This window comes from Pleuronectes platessa, chromosome 3, assembly GCF_947347685.1.
Source record: "Pleuronectes platessa chromosome 3, fPlePla1.1, whole genome shotgun sequence".
NCBI lineage: Eukaryota > Metazoa > Chordata > Actinopteri > Pleuronectiformes > Pleuronectidae > Pleuronectes > Pleuronectes platessa.
In genome coordinates, this window is record NC_070628.1 from 29,049,543 (window position 1) to 29,074,998 (window position 25,456).

At 39.5% G+C, this 25,456-nt stretch overlaps 1 protein-coding gene across 2 annotated transcripts; it reads right to left on the reverse strand.

Annotated features, from left to right (window-relative positions):
• Window positions 1–743: 743 nt before the first annotated feature.
• si:dkey-28b4.8 (sarcoplasmic/endoplasmic reticulum calcium ATPase 2) lies at window positions 744–25,149 on the reverse strand. Of its 2 annotated transcripts, XM_053417980.1 has the most exons (24): window positions 23,924–25,149; window positions 22,778–22,897; window positions 22,457–22,474; window positions 22,286–22,368; window positions 21,920–22,024; window positions 20,619–20,757; window positions 16,229–16,395; window positions 14,568–14,723; window positions 14,310–14,451; window positions 13,976–14,142; window positions 11,882–11,970; window positions 11,578–11,680; window positions 11,309–11,440; window positions 9,876–10,001; window positions 9,562–9,783; window positions 8,693–8,804; window positions 7,901–8,133; window positions 7,581–7,801; window positions 7,261–7,463; window positions 7,032–7,117; window positions 6,272–6,405; window positions 6,013–6,130; window positions 5,237–5,365; window positions 744–5,130 (listed from the first exon to the last, which is right to left on the reverse strand). In XM_053417980.1, exons 2-24 carry the CDS (start codon window positions 22,893–22,895, stop codon window positions 4,948–4,950), a joined length of 3,186 nt encoding a protein of 1,061 aa, XP_053273955.1. In that variant the 5' UTR covers window positions 22,896–22,897; window positions 23,924–25,149; the 3' UTR covers window positions 744–4,947. The 2 variants fall into 2 exon arrangements, with proteins under 2 accessions (XP_053273955.1, XP_053273956.1); XM_053417981.1 differs by lacking the exons at window positions 20,619–20,757; window positions 21,920–22,024; window positions 22,286–22,368; ... (1 more) ...; window positions 22,778–22,897; window positions 23,924–25,149 and adding an exon at window positions 19,210–19,365.
• Window positions 25,150–25,456: the final 307 nt, after the last annotated feature.

Genomic DNA, 25,456 nt, shown 5'->3' on the forward strand with positions numbered 1-25,456 from the left:
TTTCATCACTTTTAAGTTTTTATAAAAAAAATGTAATTGTATTTTATTTATATTTCCTTTTCTTTTAAATGTAATTTCTACTTGTTTTTATGTTACTTACAATCTGTTCACTTATGTAAATTACTTTTAAACATGTTTTTGTTTTTATGAACATATAGTAATTTTAATCCTTATTGCATCTACAGCAGGAACATGCAACACACATGTTAATGCAGCAGTAATATTAATCCAAAAAGATCATATAGAACAGTAAAACATTTTACTGCACGATTATAACTTTTACTTTCAATAGTAAATTTTGCTGATAATATATACTTTCACTAAAGTAATGTGTTGAAAGCTGGACTTCTACTTGAAGTCGAGTATTTTAAAAGTTCAGAATTAGTACTTTTACTTAACTAAAGGAATACTTCCTTCACCACTGCCCGTTATAAATGACACTGACAGAACAATTGGCCGTGCATTGTAAGATACTGCAGCTAAACATGCACATCACTGACACTTGTCCAGGAATTATTCAGACTAAAGCAACCACTGCTGATGTTAATGAAAGCAAACTATGCTTCTCCTAAATAAAGTCTATAACACAGTATGTACAGTACATAAGATACACAGAAACAAGCCCTCTAAATGCATGTGAATAAAGAATACCCTTATTTAAAATAAATCTAGCAGCTTATAACTGATCTTATTATGGAATCTATTGTGAAACAACTGTAATGTGCCAAACATTTACAACACACTTTATTTCTGAACAATTGTTATTTATTGTTTTCATCCCATAACAGCATTTCCCAAGACAACACACTGTTCAACAGTAACTTTGACAACCTTCAACATGAACATGAAAAGAAGTGCTCCGTCGCTTAGCTCCAGGGTTAATGTTGGATAGTTGGTGGCGAGAAGGAAGAGGGGAAGATATGGAAACCAGGTGGAAATAAAGAAAAGAGAAGCATATTTGAAAGCTGTTTCTCTAATAACTGTCTCGATATCAAACTTGCTACCCTGGAGATTTTAAGAGCTGGACTATCATTGTATAATACACCTGCAGAAAAAAAACGAATAAATAATAAAAGTAGAACATAAATATTAATTGGATCTACATGTTTTTCTGCATTTGTATCAAAAGGAAATATTTATTGCAACAAATGCACTTTACAGTTTATATGCTATTGCGAGAGAACAATTTTAGACAAGAAACAAACATACACGCAAGCAAGGAAACAAGAAAGACGCAGACCTGTGGTCAGCAAAAAGTAAACGGAAAAGGTCTTTTATGGTTTCCGTAATTAAAATGGTCGTAGTTACCGAAGCAAAGTTTAATCATAAGAAATTTAAACAAAAAACAGATTTTTTGGTCAAACATGTCGGAATCGGAAATGCTTTTCTATTTTCAAGAAACCGGTTTATGTTTTTTATTAAATGTTATCAACACGATCTATTCTGTTAAGAAAAAAGGAATATTCATTATTTTACAGAATGCTGCAATATACTGTATTGAGAAAATGTTGAACTTTTGTAAGAATAAGGTATCAATTTTGAATATAGCTTTTATCCATTATATGCAAAAAGAACAAAATATGTAATCGGAATTTCTAAACAAAATGCTATAATGTTAGGAGCAAAGTCATAAATGTGAAAAGAGCTGGTAGTAGAAAATAGACACAATTTTAAGAAGAAAACACACCAAGAGAGTTATGCTGTCATTTAGAAGAAAAGCATAAGTCAGAGTTTTACAAGAAAAGTCATAATATTACATGATTGAAGTTGAAACAAAAGGCATAACAGAACAGAACAGAAATAAGGAATCCATTAATAATGCTCTGCTAGTTTCCTGCTAACTGAGCTCAGTGAGTCAGGCAACTTTATTCTTATAATATCTTGACTTTTTCATTATAACATTTGACTTCTTTACTTAGAATATTGTGACTTTACACTTTATACCAATCACAGATATTTTTGCTGAAAGTAGCCCCTTTGTCAGGGCCATATTTGATACCCAACAATTATCTTAACTGCATGAAAAAAAAATCCCTTTAATGGCAAACAGAGTGAGATGTCACAATGACATCACTGGAGAAAATGGCAGACAGGTCAATTATTCACACAAAAATACCACACTCACTCTGCATCAGGCCCCCTGTATCACTGGGAATCTGTGTGTTACAGGTTGCAGTGCATCCTGTCCAGTCCACTGACAAAGAGGCAGTGTCTGTGGTTAAGGGGCAAGGGGAGAAAAGTAGTAAAGAAATCAGAAAAAGTTGCAGTGTACTGAGTGGGGACTGGAGTAGTGAGAGTATATTCAAAGCCCTAACATAAAGAACCATATTATTCCATTTAGCTTACACATTATATGTAGCAGTCAGTTCCCATCCTTTAGACTGACTGTACCTAGAAGTACACAACAACATATACTGTGTCTAATCATGAATATAAATAACATCATCAACACTTCTTAACTACTCAAATCAAACAGGCTCATGTCAATGATCCTGGTGTGAAGGCTTGAAATCAGGCTTCATTCTGTGAAGCCTCAGGGTGTCTGGTCAAGTCAAGATACATTGAAGACTCAAGAGCTTTTCAGTATCAGAGACAATCAACTTATACAGTGAGGATATTGAACTACAGAGTAAAGCTCTAGGACTAGGCTGTAAGATTTTAGATGTGATGGTGAAGTGTACTGCTGACCTTGATACAGACTTAGAAGTGTGAATCCCTTTTAGATTTGATGTATCATCTTTGAGTAGCTGATCTTCCACTCCACTGTAACATGTTTAAAGTGTGTAGCGTAACGTGCACTGACATGCATTCTACTAACAGTCTTCCTTCAGAGGGTATTAGTCTCATTTACTGTGTAGAGGTGACTGAATATTTTGCATTGCAGTAGTATTAGAATGGCCAGCTAGGGGCTCTACTGGACATCTGTCTTCATCACCTGTTGCTGACCACATTTTATTACTGGGGAATTACAGTGTGTCTGTAGCTGGTGTGTGTATACGTGTGAGACTGTGGACGACTCAGTGCTTCTGTCTTCCTTCTATCTAATCCAATCCACTCAATTTTCAACCATGTGTTTTCATGTGAAAAGTGCTATGTGTAGTATTAAAACCATCAGTAAGCCATGAACATGTTGTTTGGTTCAGAAGAAATAAACAATTCCAAATTATTCTTCTGACTTTCTAATCCTTGCTTTTGCCTTTCATTTTTAATAACTGGTTACATTTACCTCTAAAGAGGTCTATTGTATCAGCTCTTAAAGTCAAATTTAGCCTTGTTATAATGTACATTTTCTCTAAGTGAAGCCTTACATATCACAAAATTAAAACTTAGAATGAAATATGTACACCTATGAACTGCCAGAACATCTGCTAAGGTAACTGAGCTCACTAAGTAACCTGACAAATTTGCTTGCTGATAGAAAACCTATTTAGACGAGAGATAAAGGGATTAAGTCGACAAATCTGACTCAACACTCAACAAAACCCTGTTAAATTAATATATAAACTGAGAATACCTGAAAAACATATTTCACAGATCTCAACATTATGCTATTATCTCTCAAATATAGCCGGTGACGCTGCAATGACTTTCTAACGCTTCTCAACAACACATTACCTAAGCCTTTGCTAGTTAAGACAATTCTCCCATTTAACAGTTTGCTACCATATAAAAACAGTGCTAGTTACAAGCACTGTTGTTGTAACGTAGCAAGTAGTTACCAATGACATACATAAAGATGGACGACATGACAGCACGCTTATGTGAAGACAAAACATCCCCATTGCAACCTTTGTGGCTGGCTGCAGTAGAAGTCCTACAAACACAAGTCAAATAAATTTCAAGCGGTGCCCATATCCAAGATATTTTGGCTTCATATCTGTACAGTGGGGACAGTGTTGCGAGATGCACAATAATTATTGTATTTGTATTATAATTTTGCCCTCTGTTTAATCAATCAATAATGCATGATGTACGATAATAATAGCTTTGAAAGCATCGGTATTGAGCGTCCCATCCCTACTGCGCGGTCCTGTACGATATTTGTCCTCAAAATTAGAAAATAATAAGCTTCTGGTACAATACTTCAACATTTTCCATCCGGCAACGCTGAGTGGGGAGGAAGTGGAGACGTGTCTTCTATCTTTATATACAGCCATTGGTTGTTACTAAGAAATCAGAAAGGAATTGAAACACAATTAGCTGTCATCCACCTACCAGATCCAGGTCTCTAAACACAAGTTAAATTAAACTGTGTGTTTCAAATCAAACTACTTGGAAGACAATATACAAAGGTTGAATCACTGATTATCTACATCAAATTTTACACTGTGTGTTCCTGCGTCCATTTATGGCGGGAAGTCTATGCTGACTTTAAGGCAGAAAGACAGATGTCAGGTTTTGTTTCAAACAAACAAGATAACACTAGCATGTTAACTTGCTAATTTCTATCACACAATCTTCAGAATCTTATGGTGTAACAATTAGCAGATAAGCATGCTATGCTCACATAAAAGTACAACTGAGGTACTATGTTCTTTAGTGTTAGAGGTATTCGGTCACAGAGACAATTAACTCCGAACCCAAGGCTGATTTGGACCAACTGACCAACATGTATATGCTTAATCAGGGAAGTGGGGAGTCGATGTAAGCACAGTCAGAGTAAATGTGATCACAGGATTGAGAGAGACAATGAGCTACACATAGCACATTTTCATAGCAGGTTATGGTCTGAAACTGCCTTGCACTTTCTTTTACTGATTGTCTTCTGGCTAAAAACACTTTCCTTCATTAATCTCAAATAGGTTTCATGTTTATTTCTCTTCCACCTTGCTTCACATCACAAAAATGTTGCCCAATACCCCTGATTTAGCTTTTCTCTTTCTTTCTTTAGCAACCTGACTTTCACTGCCTTCCCCACCACAGTCCACCTGTCATCTCTTTCTCACATTACTCCCAGAAGATGTTAGTGATGTCAGAGTCCAGGCTGAAGATCCAGATCACTAGTGGAGTCGAGATCAGGACGAAGGACCAGGACACACCCCTCAATGACTGGCGTAGCCTTGTGCTCATGACACTGAACAATCCCGCATTAGCCCTTGTTGCCTGCAGCTCCTCTTCCTCTTCCAATGTCTTTTTGAGTAATATATTTGAACAAAGATGAGAGTTAGACACAAAGCACTTAGAGTCATATAAATAACCCTACAGCACATCAACATTTACAAGCATGTCCTCTGACCTGGTTTCCCGGCTCAATATAGTTGCGTGCCAGGAACTTGAGGGCCTCGTCCATGAAAATGACAGGAAGTGACATCTTTAACACCACCACCCACTGAGGCCATGACAGGGGGCGTATCTGGAATACCACCTGCAAACACACATACAGAAGGGTGAATAAATAAGCCCTGTATGTTAGATGTTTTATGATGCTTGATATATGACACCATGATATGAGTGTATGTAAAAACTCTTATCACCAGAGACTAGAAAGTGACATTTAAGATTCAGTCTAGATGGCTTTACAATGTGTTTAATTTCTAGACAGTATGTAGATGGGATTGTTTTTAGGATCACATTTACATCTGGTATTCATGTCCACATTGAGCCCTGATTGTGAGACTGTGTAACTGTGTTTTCTTGCTTTTCCTCTCGTCTTCATTACATCCAGGTGTCTTGAGTAATGTGAAGTCTGAGCACAGGACTGCATTCTGAGCTTGCTTGCTAATGGCTGCTAGCTGCCCAGTTACAGCTACCTCACGTTTTGGTACAGTGTCTATATAGTTGTATGTTGATTAAAAACACATTTGCATTCACACTTGTGTTCAGTGTGGTCACAATTTCTGAACCCCTCTGGAGCTGTTCTGGTCCATCAGATCACAATCTGTCATCAATGTGTCCTGTTTGCATTTACACCTGTACTGTCATGTGGCCAAGCTCTATCTGATTACCTAAACACATTTGAATGCAGGTGTGAATGTAGTATTAGAAACATACAGTCCATGCATGCATAGTTACCGGCAGTGGGTCAACATAAAGAATGAGAAAGTGTAAGGCCATGGACAGACAGATGGCCCCCACCAGCCATGGGTTTGACCAGGGAGGCATTTTCAGCAGGGACTGGTTCTCTGAAAGACTGGAAAGCAGAAGAAAACCCCCAAAAAATATTACTTTCACCGTTTGAAATATTTGGTTCAGTCACTTTAGAGTTTAGAAAATACAGGACAGCAGTGTAGGACATTAAATTCAGAGTGTGGGTGTGTTTGTTTGTTATGACCTGTTCAAGGCGTTGCACATCTCTATGGTAACTAAGACAGACAGAGCCATAGTCATGGGATACGGAGACTCAAAGACTGAGCACTGCACACCAGCAAACTCAACATGGCCTTCAGTGCACTGCAGGTAGTGGGACTGTGGAGGAAACAAAAGGGTGACTAATATTCAGAGCACATACTCTAATGCTGACTTTTGTTCACTTATAATTCTGCAGGTGCACAAATCTTAAGTAGGGTCCAACTGATATACCAACAACACGGCCAATATTTTTCAATCCCAGAGCAATCTACTAGAGCAATAGTTTATCCCACTATCTATCCCACTGGACCTTGGTCACAATTATTCATTATGTTGCCATGAAATATCACTCAAAACCACCCTCTTTTGACCGATTCTTAAAATATATGCAAATAATATAATCGTATAAGATAGACATGGTGGGTATGCTGGCACAACTGACTTATTAATGCCTCAACCAAACACAAGGTCCATTAATCTCTCTATTTAGCTCTGTGTTTGGTCTCAACGGAAAAAAAACGGGGGGAACGTAGCTGGAGATTGAATGTCTGTAGGGGTACGGGACTGTAAAAAGTTTGGGAACCACTGCTCTAGCAGAACCAGACTCACCATTGGCTTTTTTTGCCGGTTTAATTATACTTTTTTTTGTATTCTTTAGCATGTAATAACATGTTTATGATCACAAGACTGTTTAGTAGCTTACTCTGTTTGTAATATGTGCAGTGATCGGGAGATGTGCTTACCAGCTGGTAGTAGGAAAGTTTAGGTCCATCATGGGCTGCCATAAACCACCAGGCAGCAGCTCCAACCGTGGCTGCTCCCACATAACCTACAGAAAAGGATGATTTCACAATGTGGTTTGTAACCTTGCAGGTAAAATAATCTGTAGTATGGGTCTAACTGGTATTGGTACTTTCACTCATCAACAATAATAACTCAATGATCAAATTTTGTTACAGGCTCAAAACTCACATCCAATGATGAGGTAGCGACAAAACAACCAGCTGGAGATGAGAGGCTCTTTGGGGGAGCGAGGAGGGCGGGACATGATGTCCAGGTCAGGCGGGTTGAAGCCCAAAGCTGTTGCTGGGAAACCATCAGTGACCAGGTTGACCCATAACAGCTGGACTGGGATCAATGCTTCAGGCATGCCGAGAGCGGCTGTCAGGAAAATACTGAGAGGCAAGGAAGAGAAAGAACAGTGAGAAGTTCAATTTATCCTTAAAACAAAGAATGTCGGTCTTAGAGAATCATTCATTTTCTGTGTTATCTCTTTTTTTTGTCGCACTAACCAGACCACCTCTCCTATGTTGGATGATATCAGGTATCTGATGAACTGTTTCATGTTGTTGTAAATGGCTCTGCCTTCCTCCACAGCCGCCACAATAGTGGAGAAGTTGTCATCAGCCAGGATCATCTCAGAGGCGGATTTGGCTACGGCTGTGCCACTGCCCATAGCGATGCCGATCTCAGCTTTCTTCAGCGCTGGTGCATCATTCACCCCATCACCTGTCTGAACCCACGAGAGAGGAGAAAGATATAGGTTAATTTAAGGATATCGCAGGAGAGGTTAGCAAAAAGCAAAGCTTGACGTATGAGGCCACAAGCTCACCATGGCAGTGATCTCATCCAGGCCCTGGAGATACTCCACTATACGACTCTTGTGTGCTGGCTCCACCCTGGCGAAGCACCGTACTCTCTGGCAGGCCTGACGCTGCAGGTGGGGGGGAAGTTCGTCAAACTCCCGTCCTGTCAGGCCTCCCCCAACACCCTCCTGCTCCTCTTCCTGCTCCGTGATGATCCCCACCCTCCGACAGATAGACAGGGCTGTCCCTTTGTTGTCACCTGGAGAGAGAGCATGTGACAAGTTGCTGAATTAATACTAAGATTGGTTTATCAATATGTCATCACAGCAGAAGGACGTACACCATTGTAAGACTCCATGATGAAGTTTCCAAGCCAACCACAAAGTTCAGATTAGTTCATTGATTAAGGCCCCTATATTATAGCTTCTGTCCGGCACCAGCCAATCAAATCAATCAAATCACATTAACATATGCAACTATCGAAGCGAACGAGCCAATCACATTACGCTACTGTTAATACAGGTTCTATCTGACATCAATCAAATATGTGCTTTGTGAGTGACCTTGACCTTTTGACCTTTGATAACGCAAACACATAAAAAGTTATTGCAATCAAATTGCGAAAACATTAGTTAGAAGAAGTCTCAGTAACCCTTTCCCCCCAAATCCATCATCTCTGCACATACATACAAGACAGCTGTGGTCATTCTCTCATCTGATATTCTATTACTGAAACTATATGTGTAGGCACACAGGTGGTAAAGTAGTGCTTCTGCACACACACTGTATGGTAATAAGTGAAGACATGTGAGCCCTACCTGTGATCATGATGACTCGTATGCCAGCCTGCCGACACATTCGGACTGCGCTAAGCACCTCTTTCCTGGGGGGGTCCAACATGCCCACACAGCCTACAAAGGTCAGGTCCGCCTAGGGTGAGATGAGCGGGAGAGAGAAGCAGAGAATTAGGTTAGCTTCTCAGGACTGATGGTGGATCCAGTTTGGCGGATTCTTTATCATGCTGGCTGATCGTGATAATAATGGCGGATCCTTTATCTTGTTGGCATCTGATAATGGTGGTGGACAACAAACGAGGTCGCAGCTGAAGATGGATCCTAACTGGCGGCAGTGGACAATAGTGGCATCCGATCTTGATGGTGGATCATGATCTTGCTGGCTGCTGACCATAGACTATGATTGCAGCAGGACTGCTTGATACATAGTATTTCTCCTCAGATACTTGACCATTACTGACAATAATCCATAAATTCCTTGACCTTCAGTTATCAATGCTGCCAAAACCTTTATCTTGATGATGTTCTCCTTAACACTTGACATCTATGCACTTCTGTCCGTCCTGGGAGAGGGATCCCTCACATGTGGCTCTCTCTTTGAGGTTTCTATGTTCTTTTTTCCTGTTAAAATGTTTTTAAGTAGTTTTTCCTTACTCTTGTTGAGGGTTAAGGGCAGAGGACGTCACACCATGTTAAAGCCCTATTAGACAAATTGTGATTTGTGAATATGGGCTATACAAATACAATTTGATTGATTGATTGATTGATTAGAGGTTAGGTTCCAATTCACATTCAACATCTGACTAAAGTATATTTTTATCAGAGCTAGAGAAACATTATCTGGACCATGTTTTAAAATATCTCATCATCATCATCATCATCATCATCATCACCTCATATTCAACAAAGGTAGCTGAGTTCTCCAGGTTAAGACAATGGATTTCTGGGGGCGTGTCCCGGGTTGCCATCGCAAGGCAACGTAGTGTGTCGCGGCCTGACCCCCACTCCCGCACAGTGGACAGGATCTGCTCTCGAACTGCCGGGCTTAAAGGCACACGAGCAGAGCCGCTGACCCGGATATGAGTACAACGCTCCAGCACACTCTCTGGAGCTCCCTGGGGAGAAACCAAGAAAGAAATAAGAAATGATGGAGACATGTAACATCCACCGTATAACCACAGTGATCGTGACGAGTGGTGTGACTAACCTTCACAAACATCTTGTTTCCAGAGGTAGACCTGGTGAGTTTATTGGCTGAACAGAAGACAGACATGGACTTTCTGTCTCTAGAGAATTCCAGTGTTAACTCCTTCCTCATCAGCTGCTTAATCACCTGAACACAACCAATAAAGACATGGTTACAATATGTAGAGTTCATCTTTGTATTTGCAGGAAACTAAAATAAAAAGGGAGAGTGCAAAATCATAACAGTCAGGTTAAGTTATCTACAGAAACCCGGCATTCAATCATGAGCAAGCTAGGGCTGCCGCGATTAGACAGCATCAACGTCATCGATGACGTCGACGCTGAAAATGCACCGACATCAATATTTTAAACCGATGCGTCAGACCCACACAAATTATGAATTTACCTTTTTGATTTCTATAACGTTTCATTTCAATTCATTAAAACAAATGTTCTTCTTCAATATCACTACGTAACGTTTACACCAGATGCAGAAGCGCAGCGCTATTCTCAAGCGTGTGCAGGCGCCTGGCTGTTCACACCGGACGCGCATTTCTCAGCGCCGGTCAGCCAACGATTCTGCTTTCTCCGCTTGTTGTTGTATGTAACCCGTTCAATGTACTGGTTAAATGATGATGGTCTTCATAGCCCCCCCACCCATCTCTGTCTCTCTTTCTCTCTCTGTCTATCTGCTTTTGTGCATGTAGCGGATGGGCAGAGGGAGTCATTTAATTATGTGATTGGGAAAATTGGGGAAATTAAAACTCCAGGACAACAGAAGGGGAATACAAAGTATGGGATGCATATTTGATGATTTATATATTTATATGTCATTAATATCGTTTAAAATCATTTTCCAGTGTGTTTCCTGCGCGATACGCTCGCGGCGAGCGAAAAAAATAGGCCGTGGTATCGTTCAATGTGATTCACAACAATTTTTGACATGTAGGTTTAGCTAATAGGAAGCCCCTATGTTGGTATGTTGTGGACCAATAGGAGGAGGCAATGAATGTGGGGGGCGGGGTCAGACACGGAAGTGAGGACCCGAATAAGACGTCAAAATTAGTCCACAGTCTGTCTCACGGACATTATTAAGCAGTGAAGTGATGAACAAGTCCTGCACAAAAGATCCCTGCACTGTATTTAACTTAACGGAGGAATCTCTCTCTCTGTCTCTCTCTCTTTCTTTCTTACAGACACACACACACCTCTCTATCCATTGGCATAATGCCTTCCGTAGCCCCTTACTCTAAGCTTAGCCATCACAAATAAATACCTAACCCTAACCTAAACCTAATCCTAACCCTACCCTATCCTTAAAAACCAGGGCTTAGCCCTCAAACAGCCCATTAAATTAGTGGGGACCAGCCAAAATGCCCTCACAATGATATTTTCGAACCAAAATTGACCCTCATAACTATAGATGGACATGCACACACCCACATAAACACTTACAGAGCAGCACGCTGTAGCTCTCTCGACAGGACTCAATCTTCTCAAGTCAGTGTCAAAGACGTTCATTTTCTCCACCAGGCAGCAGAGGGCAGTCTCCGTTGCCTCCCCAACCTTCTCAAACGCTCCCTTTGCCTAAAAAAGAAAAAAACACACACACACCAGTTTAAGACTGCATTCGCGGTAACGCATAATTAAATCAGTTTCCAGGTGTAAAAGTTTCAGAACCATATTTGGTTATCTACGATGGTGTAAGTGGTTTGGTTTCGTACTTCATTGTAGTCCAGTGATGAGTCATTACACAGTGCACAGATGGAGGCCAACTCCACCAGGCCTTCGTACTGACTGCACTTGACCAAAGAGCCATTTTTGAAACTGGGGACAAAAAAAAGAAGGAAAATTGACAGATCTAGACAGAAAAGGGAATAGTCATGGAAAAGACCAATGTAATGCAGGTTATTTGAAAGACAAAGCAGAGGTTAATATGAAGGTTATGAATGCTTGCGTTAGTAATCCATATGTATCCATGATCCACTAACTGTCAGGGGTTTAGGGTTAAAGTTTGAGGACACTCACACTTCCCCTTCAGGGGCGTAAGTAGATCCAGTCACTGTGAACTCGTTCAGGCTGCAGTGCTCCCCTGACACACTGTCCACTACAAATATCTAAACACACACGCAGACGCACAATAATGTTAGAAAATCACATTAGATTAGTTTTATATTAAAACAGGTCATTCCATCCAAAATTACACTTGAGAATTACTTCCTAGAGATTTAGTGTGAGTTAAATTTTAAAGCTATGCTACACACCTTATTGCTATGGAAATGTTCATTAATGTGCATTTACCAAAACATAATGGAGGCAGTACTGAGTTTGCTTCTCGAGCTGCTTTCAGACATGCACTGAACTCCAGAGATCAGTGCGAGCCCCTCATATTAAGTCTGCAAAAAGTCAGGAGGAGCTGATGTGAGAACACAGCAGGAGACCTTCAATAGGATTACAGCGAGCAAATTCTGGGAACTTCCTTTGGAGGTCATGTCTGAAAGCGAATAGACTCTATAAGTCTATATAAAGAGGGATGACATGACAGCCAAATTATCTTTATCACACCCTAATGGCTGGCTGCAGTATGTGTCATAAAAGCTGCCTAATCCATGTTAGTGGATCAGCATGGACCAAATAAAAAGGCTCTTTATTTACAGTCTATGGATTTTTTAAACAGCAACTTAAAACTGGAACAGATCAGGTAAAAGGAAGAATTCTTTGAATTAGCTGATCACCTCCTTGTTTACCCAATAAATGCAATATAATGTACATTTCCATGGCACCAGTGTGCCACATATTCGTCTATGTGTGTATATATATATATATATTAGGGCTGTGAAATGATTAAAATTTTTAATCAAATTAATCACAGGTTTCTATGGATTAATCATGATTAATCACATTACCGATTTTCTCGGAATATTTTTGTGAAAACAAGATTTATGACATTTAACTTTTCTTTTGTGCTGCAACTCAGCAGTTCTTCAGCAGTTATCATTGCTTTTCCATATGGAACATTAATATAATCTTCATCCTAAACAATATTCGGGCTCCTTAGCCATTGTGTGGTTGAATAAACCTTTTTTTTTTTTAAATCAAACAGAAATTATTTGAGCTTCTTAGCCATAGGATGGTTGACATTTTTTATATTTTTTGTCACACAACCATTAACCACACCATGATACAATCTAATGCCTCTAAAGGCCCTCTTAGCTACTCGGTCTTTAGCCAGTTGGTGAGGCAAACTAACTTGTTCAAATTCTCTGACAGTAAAGCTGACCGCTTCTTTTGCACAATGTGTTCTGCGAGTGAGTCTGGTTTGGCGCATTCCACTTGAACGCCCCTCGCCGACCAACAAATGCTTCGCGTTGCGGTGGTTAGGTGGGTATTGCTACGGTGAAACGATAACGTCTTCTCGCAGAGTGTGCATATCACCTTGGTTTTACTGAATGTTCGATCTTTGTTTTTTTGGAACACGATCTTCCCGTCCAGAAGGTCCTCAGGTTCATCAGAATTATCCATGTTGTTTGTTTGTTTGAATGGCAGCTGCCGTCTGACTGCATTAGAGCGGCAACTAGTGCAGAGGCGGCAGAATTGGAAGGTCCTTCTGCGCATGCGTTAAATGCGTTAAAAAAAAAAAACGAATTAATCCTGTAATTTAATCATAACGCGTTAACGCGTTATTTTTCACAGCTCTAATATATATATAAATATATGTGTATATGAAACTGTTATTTATTAGCTAATAAAACATTTATATAAGTGTATTAATATATGTGTGTGTATATATATATACACATATATATAAATGTTTTATTTATCAAATATATATATGCAAAATTAACCTTTTGTTAAGCTCATGTTACTAAGACAAGTTGTTAGTTGTTCCTTTGGACGTGCAAACTACATATACTTACTGTATACATTGCTGACTGACTGACAATGCATCCAAAAGCAGTCAGCAATTATCAGTTACATCCACTGATTTTGGATGTAACTGATGTGATCAATAACACTGTCATACGAGTCATATAAGAATAAAATGAGGCTGTCTAGCCCACATTATTATTTTAACACAAAGTTGATGTCAGGTCCATATTCATCAGCCTGATGTTTTCTCACCCTGCAGACTGACATCTGGTTGGTGGTCAGTGTTCCTGTTTTGTCAGAGCAGATAACGGAGGTACAACCCAGCGTTTCCACTGAGGGCAGGCTGCGGACGATGGCGTTTTTCCTGGCCATCCTCCTGGTGCCCAGTGCCAGGCAGGTAGTAATGACTGCAGGGAGGCCTGGATGAGACACAACAGGTAGAGGATGGTCATGAGAGTTTTTTAGAGACAGAACTCAGAGCTTCTCCTCCAAAGTAGTGTTTTTTGTGACTTCATCAAAGGCAAATCTGAAGTTATTCTGAGAGGAAGAAGTGTTTCATTCTTTGCATGGATAGATGATGATTGACCTTCTGGTATGGCAGCAACAGCCAGTGCAACAGCAATCTTGAAGTAGTAAACGGCTCCTCTCAGCCAGCTGCCTCCATGCACTGGGTCATTGAAATGTCCTACATTGATGGCCCACACTGCCACACAGATCAAAGTGATAACCTGTAGGGTCACACCATGACAATTGTTAAGAGCTAAAATACTAAGACATATTTTATTTTATGTTATTGCAATTCCAAAGTTTATATCACAGACAATACACACACACAAGCACTTACCTTAGACAGCTGCTCTCCAAACTGGTCGAGTTTCTGCTGCAATGGGGTCCTCTCAGGATCAGTGGAGGCCATCTCATCTCGAATCTTCCCAATCTCTGTCTGCACCCCTGTCGCCACGACAACACCAACCGCTCGCCCTGCTGCAATGTTAGTACCCTGGGCAAAGGTCATGACAGGAATAACTTCAATAACATTTGACCCAGTGGCTTGATCAGTGTGATTTTCTGTGATCTGTATGTTTTGCATGCTCTTGTTTACTGCTTACATAAAGCTGATATTTAGAGACATCTCAGTGTGCTGATTTCCTCCTCAGCTTTAACAAAGGTTATTACTATTTCCTTCCAAATCGCTGTGTGACATCACACTCAGTCCAGCAGCAAAGACAACCTGTCGGAGTGATTGTGCTAAATAAAACATCAGTGGCTGTTGTTCTCTGACTACAGATCAACTGGTGAGTCAGCTACTTTTGAGGTGTGACATGAGATTTTATAAATAAATAATGGTCATGTTCCCTCTAAAAACATGAATCCAACACACAAACTGGAAGCAATTAACTGTATATATTTGTAGTCTAATATTCTTGATGGTTATAGCTCCCATTATTATTTCAAAGTTTGCTTCTCTCTCAACAAATGATATATAGTACCTATTATCACTACTCTTATACTATATTATATTTTTTACATCAGTGCATAAACTAGAAACTGTACCAATCCAGGTGTAGCTTGTATACATGTCTGCCCAGACTTTCATAACGTATGTGGAGAAGACTTTAAAGGAATTTAATGAAAGGAATTAAGTGTATTCAACTGCAAGTGTTTGTTCTTCAAACAAAAATAAGTCATACTACTTGTATATGTTCACACACTTGGTCAATAAAAGCTGATTCTGATAGAGAACTAAATTGTAGTCAGGACAGTAGATATTGCTTCATACATGGATGTTGATACAAATAAGCTAAGATGTTAAAAACGTGGATGCTTTAGCGTAGCAGCATAGAAGATCGAAATAATAACCCCAGTTTCAAGGTGGTCACTCACATTAATGTCATCAATCAGGACCTGTACAATTATGTTATGGCAGAATGACATGGCTGAATATTGTCACAGTGATGATGACGTTTGACCTTTTGTATATAAAAAATAATATTTGATCCTTATTAAATATGAATGAAACAATTAGCATACAATATGACAGACAGATGGCCATTTGTGGAATTAGTAAGAGGAGAGTTCAAGGCATTTCGGAGATTGCATCCACAAGGAGAATGAGAAACAGCCCTAAAAACATAATGTCTCACAGCAAATGGCTGTTGGCTGTTGAGTCATGTAATATAAAATTGGCTAGCATTATACTTTACCAATGTAAAGTATAATGCATTTTTCAAATATTTTTTTTTTTGCACATTGTTTTTTATCCAGACCATTTATTTAGGATTTTGGATTTTCAGCAGAGGATCAACACAGCAGGGAGGTGTGTAGGATCGGGTCAAGAGTAACGACGGTGTGAGCTCAAATTAATGCACCCGAATGTATCTCCTGAAAAGCATAATATAACTAAAATTCGATCGGTAGCCTTACAAAAAATGTTGTTGGTACACAACCTTATTTCAAACCTTATCGCCCAAGTGTCATTTAATAGATGTGGAGGTTGAGACTCACAGAGAAGAGCATGTTCTTCTTGTCCTGGTTGACAGCTCGGGGGTCTGGCACAGGGTCTGTGTGTTTGAGGACTGACACTGACTCCCCCGTCAGAATGGACTGGTCCACCCTCAGAGTGGTGGAACGGATGGACGTCAGCCTGATGTCAGCTGGAACCTTATCACCAACTGAGGAAGTAGAGACAAAACAAAAAAATATTACCTTTATTTTGTATGACTATATTTAGTTTAGATAAGGACACCTATAATGTTTGAAATTCTATTCTGTACATTTACAAGAGTAATGACAAACAAGTCTCTCTCGGAAAATCTGACCTGTAGCAAAACAAACTCTAAAGTTACACATATTAATTTACTTTTACAACTCCCATCCAGCATGGCACCATTAAAAAAACAAAAAGGTAGTAAACCTTGAGACACATCTGCTGTCATTAAACTACTCATTCACGGTCCACTTAAGATCCGACTCACTTTAAAGGATTAAGTAGCTCTCTTTAACCAGGAGAGCAGGTTGAAATACACTGACTAGGACACAGAGGAAGCTCCTTACAGGACAACTTCCATATATTACTGTGAATATTTGCTGAGTGTTTTTACTACCATTGTTCTATGTATGTACAAGAACGTATTATTGTTTATTAACTCTGGTCGCCCTTTAACATGTTGTTGTCATGTCCAAATAAGCACCCAAAAAAGTCATGATGGCAACCCTACTAGGTCACACCTGTAATATCTGTGTAACTCTTCCAACATAGTTACCTCAGCTGTGTGATCAGTACCCTGTAGTTACTGATCACACAGCAATGGGTCAAACAAGAAAGACACCAACACTCAAACACTGCAAGCTTGTCAACGTGAATAAAACACTTCAGGTGTTAAACATTTATATAAATTGTATTGTGTTACAAGGCAGAAAATGCAAATAACAACTTAGTCAGACCTCACTAATACACACACTTTCCCAGACATTGCAGCAAGCACTGACTACATCATTCACTTTGAGTCTTGTTTTGCCAGTCATATTGGTGCACAGTACACTCACTGATAAAAATGTGGGGGATAACATCACTTCACACAGCGTCACTTTATCAGAGGGGCTCTATCCTTTGATCTTGTCAATGCATATTGTGCAAATTTAAGTGTGTGAATGTGGAAAATGTGTTGGTTGCACTAGTGAATAACTCTGTTCTGACACCAAGCTCCAAAGGTAACAAATCGGATACGCTCCTCAATGTTACCTTTCTGCTGTCAGGGAGCTCTAATTTTGAACCGGTATGCTATTGCCAGAGAGATGTCATTTCAGCTGTTTAACACTAAAATCAACTTTATATTTTGGAGCCAGGACTTTCTGCAACTGGTGAAAATCTGATATGGCAAATTTAGGAGGCTACATTATATTTCAGTGTGTGAGATACATGTGAGATTTTAATACTAAAAGAATCCCATCAGAATCAAGGCGAACAAAACATCATCAGGGTTTCCCACATTAAAATCCATGCTAAAAGAACATTTTATAGACACCATTATTTATGTTAAGGTTTAGGATAACTCTAATTTTTCATGTTTCAGGAGTTTCCCCAGAGATTCCAAGAGGATACAAGTCCTGGATGAGACAAATTATGTTTGTTCTATGAAAAATAAGATAGATAGATAGCTGCACATGAAAGGTTAGCATTCTTTCTGTTGGACAAGCCCAGGCGTTCATAAACTGTTAACAAGTGTTTATATATATGTCAGTGAGAATCGTCTGCACATAATGAGACGTGTTAAAGAACCATGAAGAAAACCTTGACGCTGTTGGAGAGTGTATTAAAACATTAGATTGGAGAAGTCATTGGAAACATTGCTTAAGCAATTCATACATTAGGGGAAATTAATGTCTTAAATTGTATTTTAATTGAGCCATGAACTAAATATTAAAGCCCTTTGTGTATTGATCTTTTTTTTTTCAGAGAAAATAATTTGATTTGATGTTATTAACATGCTATGATGATTTTTATCAATAAACTTATGAGATATTACAATGTTTAATGTTGAGAACATTTTCCCTATATGACGATTATAGGATTATGGATGCGGGCCTAAACCGAATGGACATAAAAAACTATGAGTATGTGTCAAGACTTTGAGTGAGACACAGTAACTCAGTAGTCTGCTACCCAGTGGCCACTGTGCGAGCTGTTTACAGATGTCCAACAAAGTTAGGATCTTGGTGAGAAGCCAAAACAAACACTGTCAGATGGTTATAAAGGGATGGGACAAAATGCAGTTGAAATTCATTCACTACAAGCCTTCTCTATTTTATGTGATCACTCACAAAAATGTACTTCAGGACATGGCACTGACAGGGATGTTGTAAAGGAGACTCATTTGCTCAATGCAGCATCATATTGGTTTAAATTGTCTTCCTACTAAGCTCTAAGGTACTGTGACAGAGCAACCCAGGCCCCACCCGTGTAGTTTTTTATAAATATTGTAATGATACACAGATCTGTCCTGTGGTTCCACCTCTGATTAATGTCACTGAGTTCCCATGCTCTGAATACTTTGACTACAGTCACAGGGGCACTGGATCATACACACACACAAAGACACACAGACACACAGACAAACACACACACACACACAGACACACACACTAACCCCGTTTCCTCTCGGAGTAGCTTGAAATAGCAGAGGGTATCTGGAGGATTAAAGAATTTGCTTTTGGGGTCAAGAGAAAAGTGTGTGTGTATGTGGGAGGTTGAGTGTGAGTGTTAGTGTGTTTGTATGCACATTCATAAAACCCATTTACCAGATTTTTTTATCTAAAAGTACAAATGACCTCATAACATTTGCTCAAATACCAAAAAAATTTCACATGAATCCTTTCAGCTGTTAAATGTTAAGCACCTTCCAACTCTAGACTAATTTGTTTGACCACTTAAATACTTGAGAATACTGGAACACTCAGTGGGCACAGGATAATTTAGACTATCCTACCCTTGTCTTGTCCAACAGCTTCCATGAATATTCCTCCATAGCTTTCTGAGACGGTGGCTCTGCAATCTACTCCAATCACATATTTTCCATGAAGGCCATGTGAGTCTCTCACTGGGTTTCCATTACGACACAGTTGGAGGGGAGGGCAGAGACGTAGCTACAGGCACGCACATTATGATGTTTGCCAGGAATGACTAAACAAAAATGCCACCATTTCAGTTCATGTCTGTCTCCATGTTTAAACAACTGTGCAGTGGAAAAGCACTGTGCTTGAAATGCTTGTCTGTGACAGTATAACACAATCGCTATTATACAGTGTATCAGATATATAAACATGGTTCTGTAAACTTGGGATGGCATGAAACCTCTGGAAGCTCTACCCCTTAACACCTGAGCTTCACCACCGGATCAACTCCACTTCCTGCTGCAGTATATACACACCCACTTTACCACCAAGATTCATCGTCAGCACGTCGTTCACCGTTTGTGGTAGAAACTCTTCTGTTGACCTCTCTGCCTTTGTTGGGAATATTGAAATACTAAAATGTTTGGACACCTGCTTGTCTTCATGTTATCTAATGAGACCTGGACTCTGGAAACTGCTGCTGCGTTGCCATAAGAGTCAAAACCTTCACTCGACTAACTAACATGCTTTGGTACTGAGAGATGACGCTACAACAGGCTAAAGTGGCAGCTCAACAGTGGCAGTCAATTCTGATAACTGTACCAGAAAATACATTACAACTAGATGCTTACAATAGGCATACTACTATTATTGACAATATCCATATCATTACAATTGCCATACCTGCTCCCTTCCTCTCTGTCAGACATTTTCTTACTTTCTCCATTTATGTTAAACACTCTCTTTTCTCCTGAATCTTGTAAGTATTGTCACTTTGAGATCTGTTAAATGCATCATCTATTGCACTTCTGTCTGTCCTGGGAGAGAACAGACAAATTAGTAATATTGAGCTTGGCATGCAGAAAGCAAGGTGATTTAGGCTTTTTTAAAGCCTAATACACATTACCAAGTGACCTGTCCCAGATTATCAAATTCTGGCTGAATGTTATTTTTTGGCACAAACAACACTAAAAGCTGTTTCATGTCTCCTCTGAGTATTATATCTTTATTCTGGTGTAGTTAGAAAAACATCTTAAGGATTCCAGGAATGTATGACAGGTTGATCCTATGTGTTAAAACAGAAATCAGAAATAAGTCGCAGAAGTCAAAACTTGCATGTACAGTACATAACACCAGTTAGGTATTTGACACTTAAGAGTTGTTGAATTGAGAATCCATTCGAAAGGATTTTAAGGTGAAATAATAAAAACTGCACATTCTATCGTGTCTCAGGCTCAATATACAGTATGTATCATGAGGATGATACATATGTTTGTCTGCATACCTGCAACTTCCACAATGTCTCCAGGAACAATTTCTCGTGCTCTGATATTCTGGACGCTCTTCTTGTCCTGTCGATACACCTTGCCCATCTCTGGCTCGTACTCCTTAAGAGCCTCGATGGCATTTTCCGCATTGCGCTCCTGGGGTACCCAACAACATAGGAGGACACAGTAAGTAACAAAATGAATAGTGCATAATGCTATACAAATATACCTCAAAGCCACAGGTTCCACTAAAGTTCACAAACATACAATGGTAAATATTCTGTATATATATATATATATATATATATATAGAGCTTTTCTAGTCTTGATGACCACTCAAAGTCTTTTACAGTACAGTTCGATTGCCAATCAATGGACAGCACAATAGAAACATTGCAATCATTATCCAAATTATGAAGATCACATCCTGTTATGTGCCCAAATAATGTCAAAAATTGTAAAATGACAAAACTGAGAACAAACTGTAATAATTACTTAGAGTTCATTATTTACGTTTAAAAAAAACTGAAAATAACTGTAAGGTCTGATGGAGCTGAGGACTCATTGAGAGCAGCTGCCTTACTTCAGACGACTTTTGTGTTTACTTGGAATCTGTCAGTAAAAGCTTTCTAGTCTTGTGTTTAGAAAAGCTCAGAACAGTATTTACTGTTAGATCAGAACGATCCTGTCACTGTGTCTAGAGATTTCATTTATTAATGAAGTCACACTGCTGTTCCATCCCTGTGTAGGATTAGACAAAGGCCTTCTCTTAATTCAGAGACTGTCAAATCAGGTGACCTGCCACAGGTTTATAATAGACTGAAAATATGTTTACCTTTATTATAATTATCTTTCACATACAGTGATATATTTGTGGCCACTAAAATCATAAAGTTTAATTTTGCAATTCACAAGGAAAACCATAATTTTTTATAGTCTGGGAATGTGTCTTTAATATAGCCTATAATTTGCAATCGACACTGTTTTTATTTAGAGAATAAAGAAGTACTTTCAGTTCCCAGAAAAAATTCTGAGAAGCGTTTTTAGCAACATCAATATCATTTATCTTATTCAACTGCATCGTCAACCTTTGAATCCAATTTAATAAAATCTAAACAAACAGAAATGATGTTGGACTCTGTTAATCCAAATGATAGATAAGCGCTGACATCCAGCCCAACTGATGAAGATATGAGAAGTTGTATCTGGTGGGTGGGGCACCCACTTTGAGGCATGCAGAGTTTAACATACGTTATGTTACATCACAGTCACAGATCCATAAAACATACAAAAACACACACAAACACCAATAGTTTACCTGCCAGACTCCTACAATAGCATTGGCGATGAGGATGAGGAGGATGACAAAAGGTTCGACAAAGGCAGTGATTGTTCCCTCCCCTTCTTCGAACCAAGCCAGAGTCTATCAAACACATAAGAAAAAACAGAGACAAGTGGTAATTTGTGTGCATTGTGATGGTGTGTTACTTGTACTAATTTAACATGAATAGTGTACGTATCTCATGGTTAAATTGTTATGTTGCCCTCTAAACCATTAGAAGCAAATTTGTGATTCGAAGTTACATGAAAAAAAACCTCCTTGACTTGGAAGGATTGCGATTTTCTTATGTAAGGATTGCGCATGTGTTTGTTTGTGGTTGTGCATACAGTCGTGTTATCTTACAAAGGAAATGCACGCAGCCAGCAGCAAGATGCGAACCAAGAGATCCTCAAACTGCTCCAGGACAAGCTCCCAAAGAGATTTCCCTGCACAGGGACAACACAAGACATGATGAGCAGAAAGATGGAAAAACAGACTGAGACAAATAAACGGACAGACGGATAGACAGCTCACCTTCTTCAGCTGGTAGTTCTGTTAGGGAAGAAGGGTAACATGGAGATAGAAAGGAGAGATGATGGAGAAAAGATAAAGAATATCATTACCACTGATACATTGTTCATGTGTTTTATAAATGATGGTGGACAGCAATCATTTCCCTCTCCAAATCACTTGAACAGAATATACATTTGTTATAATCATGGTTACCACTATTAATATGACAGACAGTAGTAGTAGTAATAACTGTAGTGATTTGATGACCGTCGTTTATCAACCACAAGAGGGATGAGATGCAGTTTTAGGGTTTGAGACAAGAGGAAGTAAAACCAAACATACCGTTGGGTCCCCATTTCTCCCTGTTCTTCTTCAGCTGCTCACAGCTCAAACCTGTGGACTCGTTCACATTGCAGTAGCCCAGAACCTCCTCCACTGTCTTAGTATGAGCATTATCCATCACTATGGAGGGAGAAGGGAGAGGTCACAGATAAATATCAACAATAATATTCTTCAAATATAAAAACTGCACAGACTTCAAGTTCCACTAACATATAGAGGCAATAAAAAAAAGTCCAAGTGATCATATGATAGAGCAAACTGACAGGGACCAATACAGTTTTCAATGAAAGACAATAAAAGAATAATTTTCAACATTTGAAAGGTAACCAGCTAATTACACAAACACATAACATTATTTAGCTAGGGAATTGATATAGTACTGTCTAGCCAAGCAACCAAACAGGCCCAAGAGACATGAGTTACTATCCACAGGGTGTGAGCTGGCTCTGCAAAAAACATCTCTGTGGGTTTCATGATGTGCTTCTCTGCTTGGCCTGTAACTCCATTAAAAAATCTGACAATTGAATGCCCTCTTGCAAAATGACAGGTCTCTCTAACAAGACATCAGGCCTTATACAAACAATAAGATGCTAAATAAAGCAAATGATGTGACTCCCCCTCTGTGGTCGAGCAGCCTGGGATGGGTAAATAAAACTTATTATACATTGATTCCTCACTATATGAGGTTATATGAGGGAGGCCTCTATTCAAACTCGCCCTGAACTCAATGATGCCGGTTTCTGCATCTGCAAAACGCAAATACTGACCAACACAGCACTTCACACAGGAGCCTTAATAAAGGCCATTTGCTCCAGGTTATTATATTATAAGATGTGAAGCGTTAAATGCTTTCCCTCAGTTGAATAGCGTCGCCTGAAGACGGGGACACAGAGATGACAGCGGCAGACAGTCGGGGACATGTTGCTCAGGACTGACGAGGTTAGCTAGACATTGCATATGGCTGCTTGTGTCCAGAAACATGATGAGCCATATGTCCAACGACAGGTGAAAATAATAACTGGATACAGCATTGGAGCCGTAGGCTAGCTGTTAGCCAGTGGGCTAAACGGTGTATCTGTAGGGGACTAGCTAGCAGCTAGCGTCATATTATAGCGTTAATCCTTCGGAGATAAACAGGTTGCTTACCGGTGGGTTATCCCGTGTGTCGTCGATCCACTATATGTAGGCTGGTTGGGACAAATCACAGCAACATGCGTCTGGAGGAGAACGACTCACGGCAATCACAAGAAAATAGTCTGAAAATTAGTTTTTTTACAGGATTTACACAATGACATGTAAATGAAAAATCACCAGGGCGACATTTCCACTGAAACGCTATGATTTCAGAGAGACACAAAAATTGTCTGGTAAGAAGAAAATAAAAAATAAGGCTGTCTGAAGGCAAATATTTCTCTTAAAGACTAGTTTATCCCGACAGTGTGGGGTTTATCCTCCTCCTGCTGTAGGAGTGGCTGAGGGTCAGCGCTACAGGATACTGCACCTAGTCAAGTTTAGTTAGACAAAAACAAAGCTGTTACACTTCCGGTCTGAAAATAAAGACCGCTTCTTAAGAAACGCAACAGCCAGGATAGAATATAAATGTGTATATCTTGACTTCGAATATGTTTTAGGAAGATTGCTTAAGTAATGATCAAACCAAGAGGTAACTGTCAGCGGCAATTGTTAAAAAGATTTAGGATTTTATTTTGAAAAATATCTATTGTGGTGTAATCGTGGTGATTCTGTCTACCTTGACACGTCCGTTCTGTATACAACACGATTAACGGTATTTTCCAAAGAAAAATTCTACGAAGCTGAGAGTGATCCAATGAGAGGCCCAGGACCCTGACTGACACAGCAATTCGACGACTCAGTGTGTGGGATTCCCCAAAGTCCCTCCTACTAGAAGGTTTACCAGACAACTCCCCGCCTCCCACACAGATCCCTTGTTCAATCAGCGCGAGGTGCGTCTGCTGCTGCTCAACTGAGCGACATGCGAGCCTATCAGCGATGAGCTGAGAATGAGTGACGAACATGCAAACCAATTGAACGAAATTGGAGGCGGGCTAATACGATTTTATACAGGCATATTGTTTTCCTTTCGACAGGTCGACCACATTCAGTGAATTCATCAGTCTCATCATAAACCCACAGATTGCTTTACGTTTCCGGCTCAGGTGGGTTTCTGAGCAGCCAGGGAAGTGCAGTGGCAACTGTTCAGTTCTCTGCTGTCATGTTTTTACTCAAAGCATATGCAATGACATGTTAAATAAGATTGTCTTTCTGTGTTGCAAGCAGTGATGCCATTAACGCGTTACTTAGTAACGCGTTACTAAATTACGTCATCGCCTAATTTGCATAATGTAATGGTCGCAATAGGACGTACATAAAGTGAGAAAAAAAACAGCCTAAATATGTTTAGAACTTAAAATAAGCTTTCTTCTTCAGAAGCGTATTACATTCACTTCACAAAAAAATTATTCTGTTTTTCTGGGATAATTATCTCTGAAATTCCGAGACTAATGAGCCAAAAATTAAAAAATTAAAGTGAATGCAATAAGCTTCCGTATTATTCCGCTGATGTGCGCCCCAGGATGATATGTGCCTCACGATGATGTGCGCCGCAGGATAATTTGCGCCTCAGGACGATGTGCGCCGCAGGATGATGTGCGCTGCAGG

Bases quoted from the DNA above. Each gene is read 5' to 3' on its own strand.
- si:dkey-28b4.8 (XM_053417980.1), bottom strand. From the start codon at position 22,895: ATGGATAATGCTCATACTAAGACAGTGGAGGAGGTTCTGGGCTACTGC. The intron at 8,805-9,561 runs GTGATGATGATG...ATCTCACCCTAG, and splicing joins CTACCTTTGTTGAATATGAG to GCGGACCTGACCTTTGTAGG. The intron at 7,118-7,260 runs GTGAGTTTTGAG...CCTTTTCTGTAG, and splicing joins TCGCTACCTCATCATTGGAT to GTTATGTGGGAGCAGCCACG.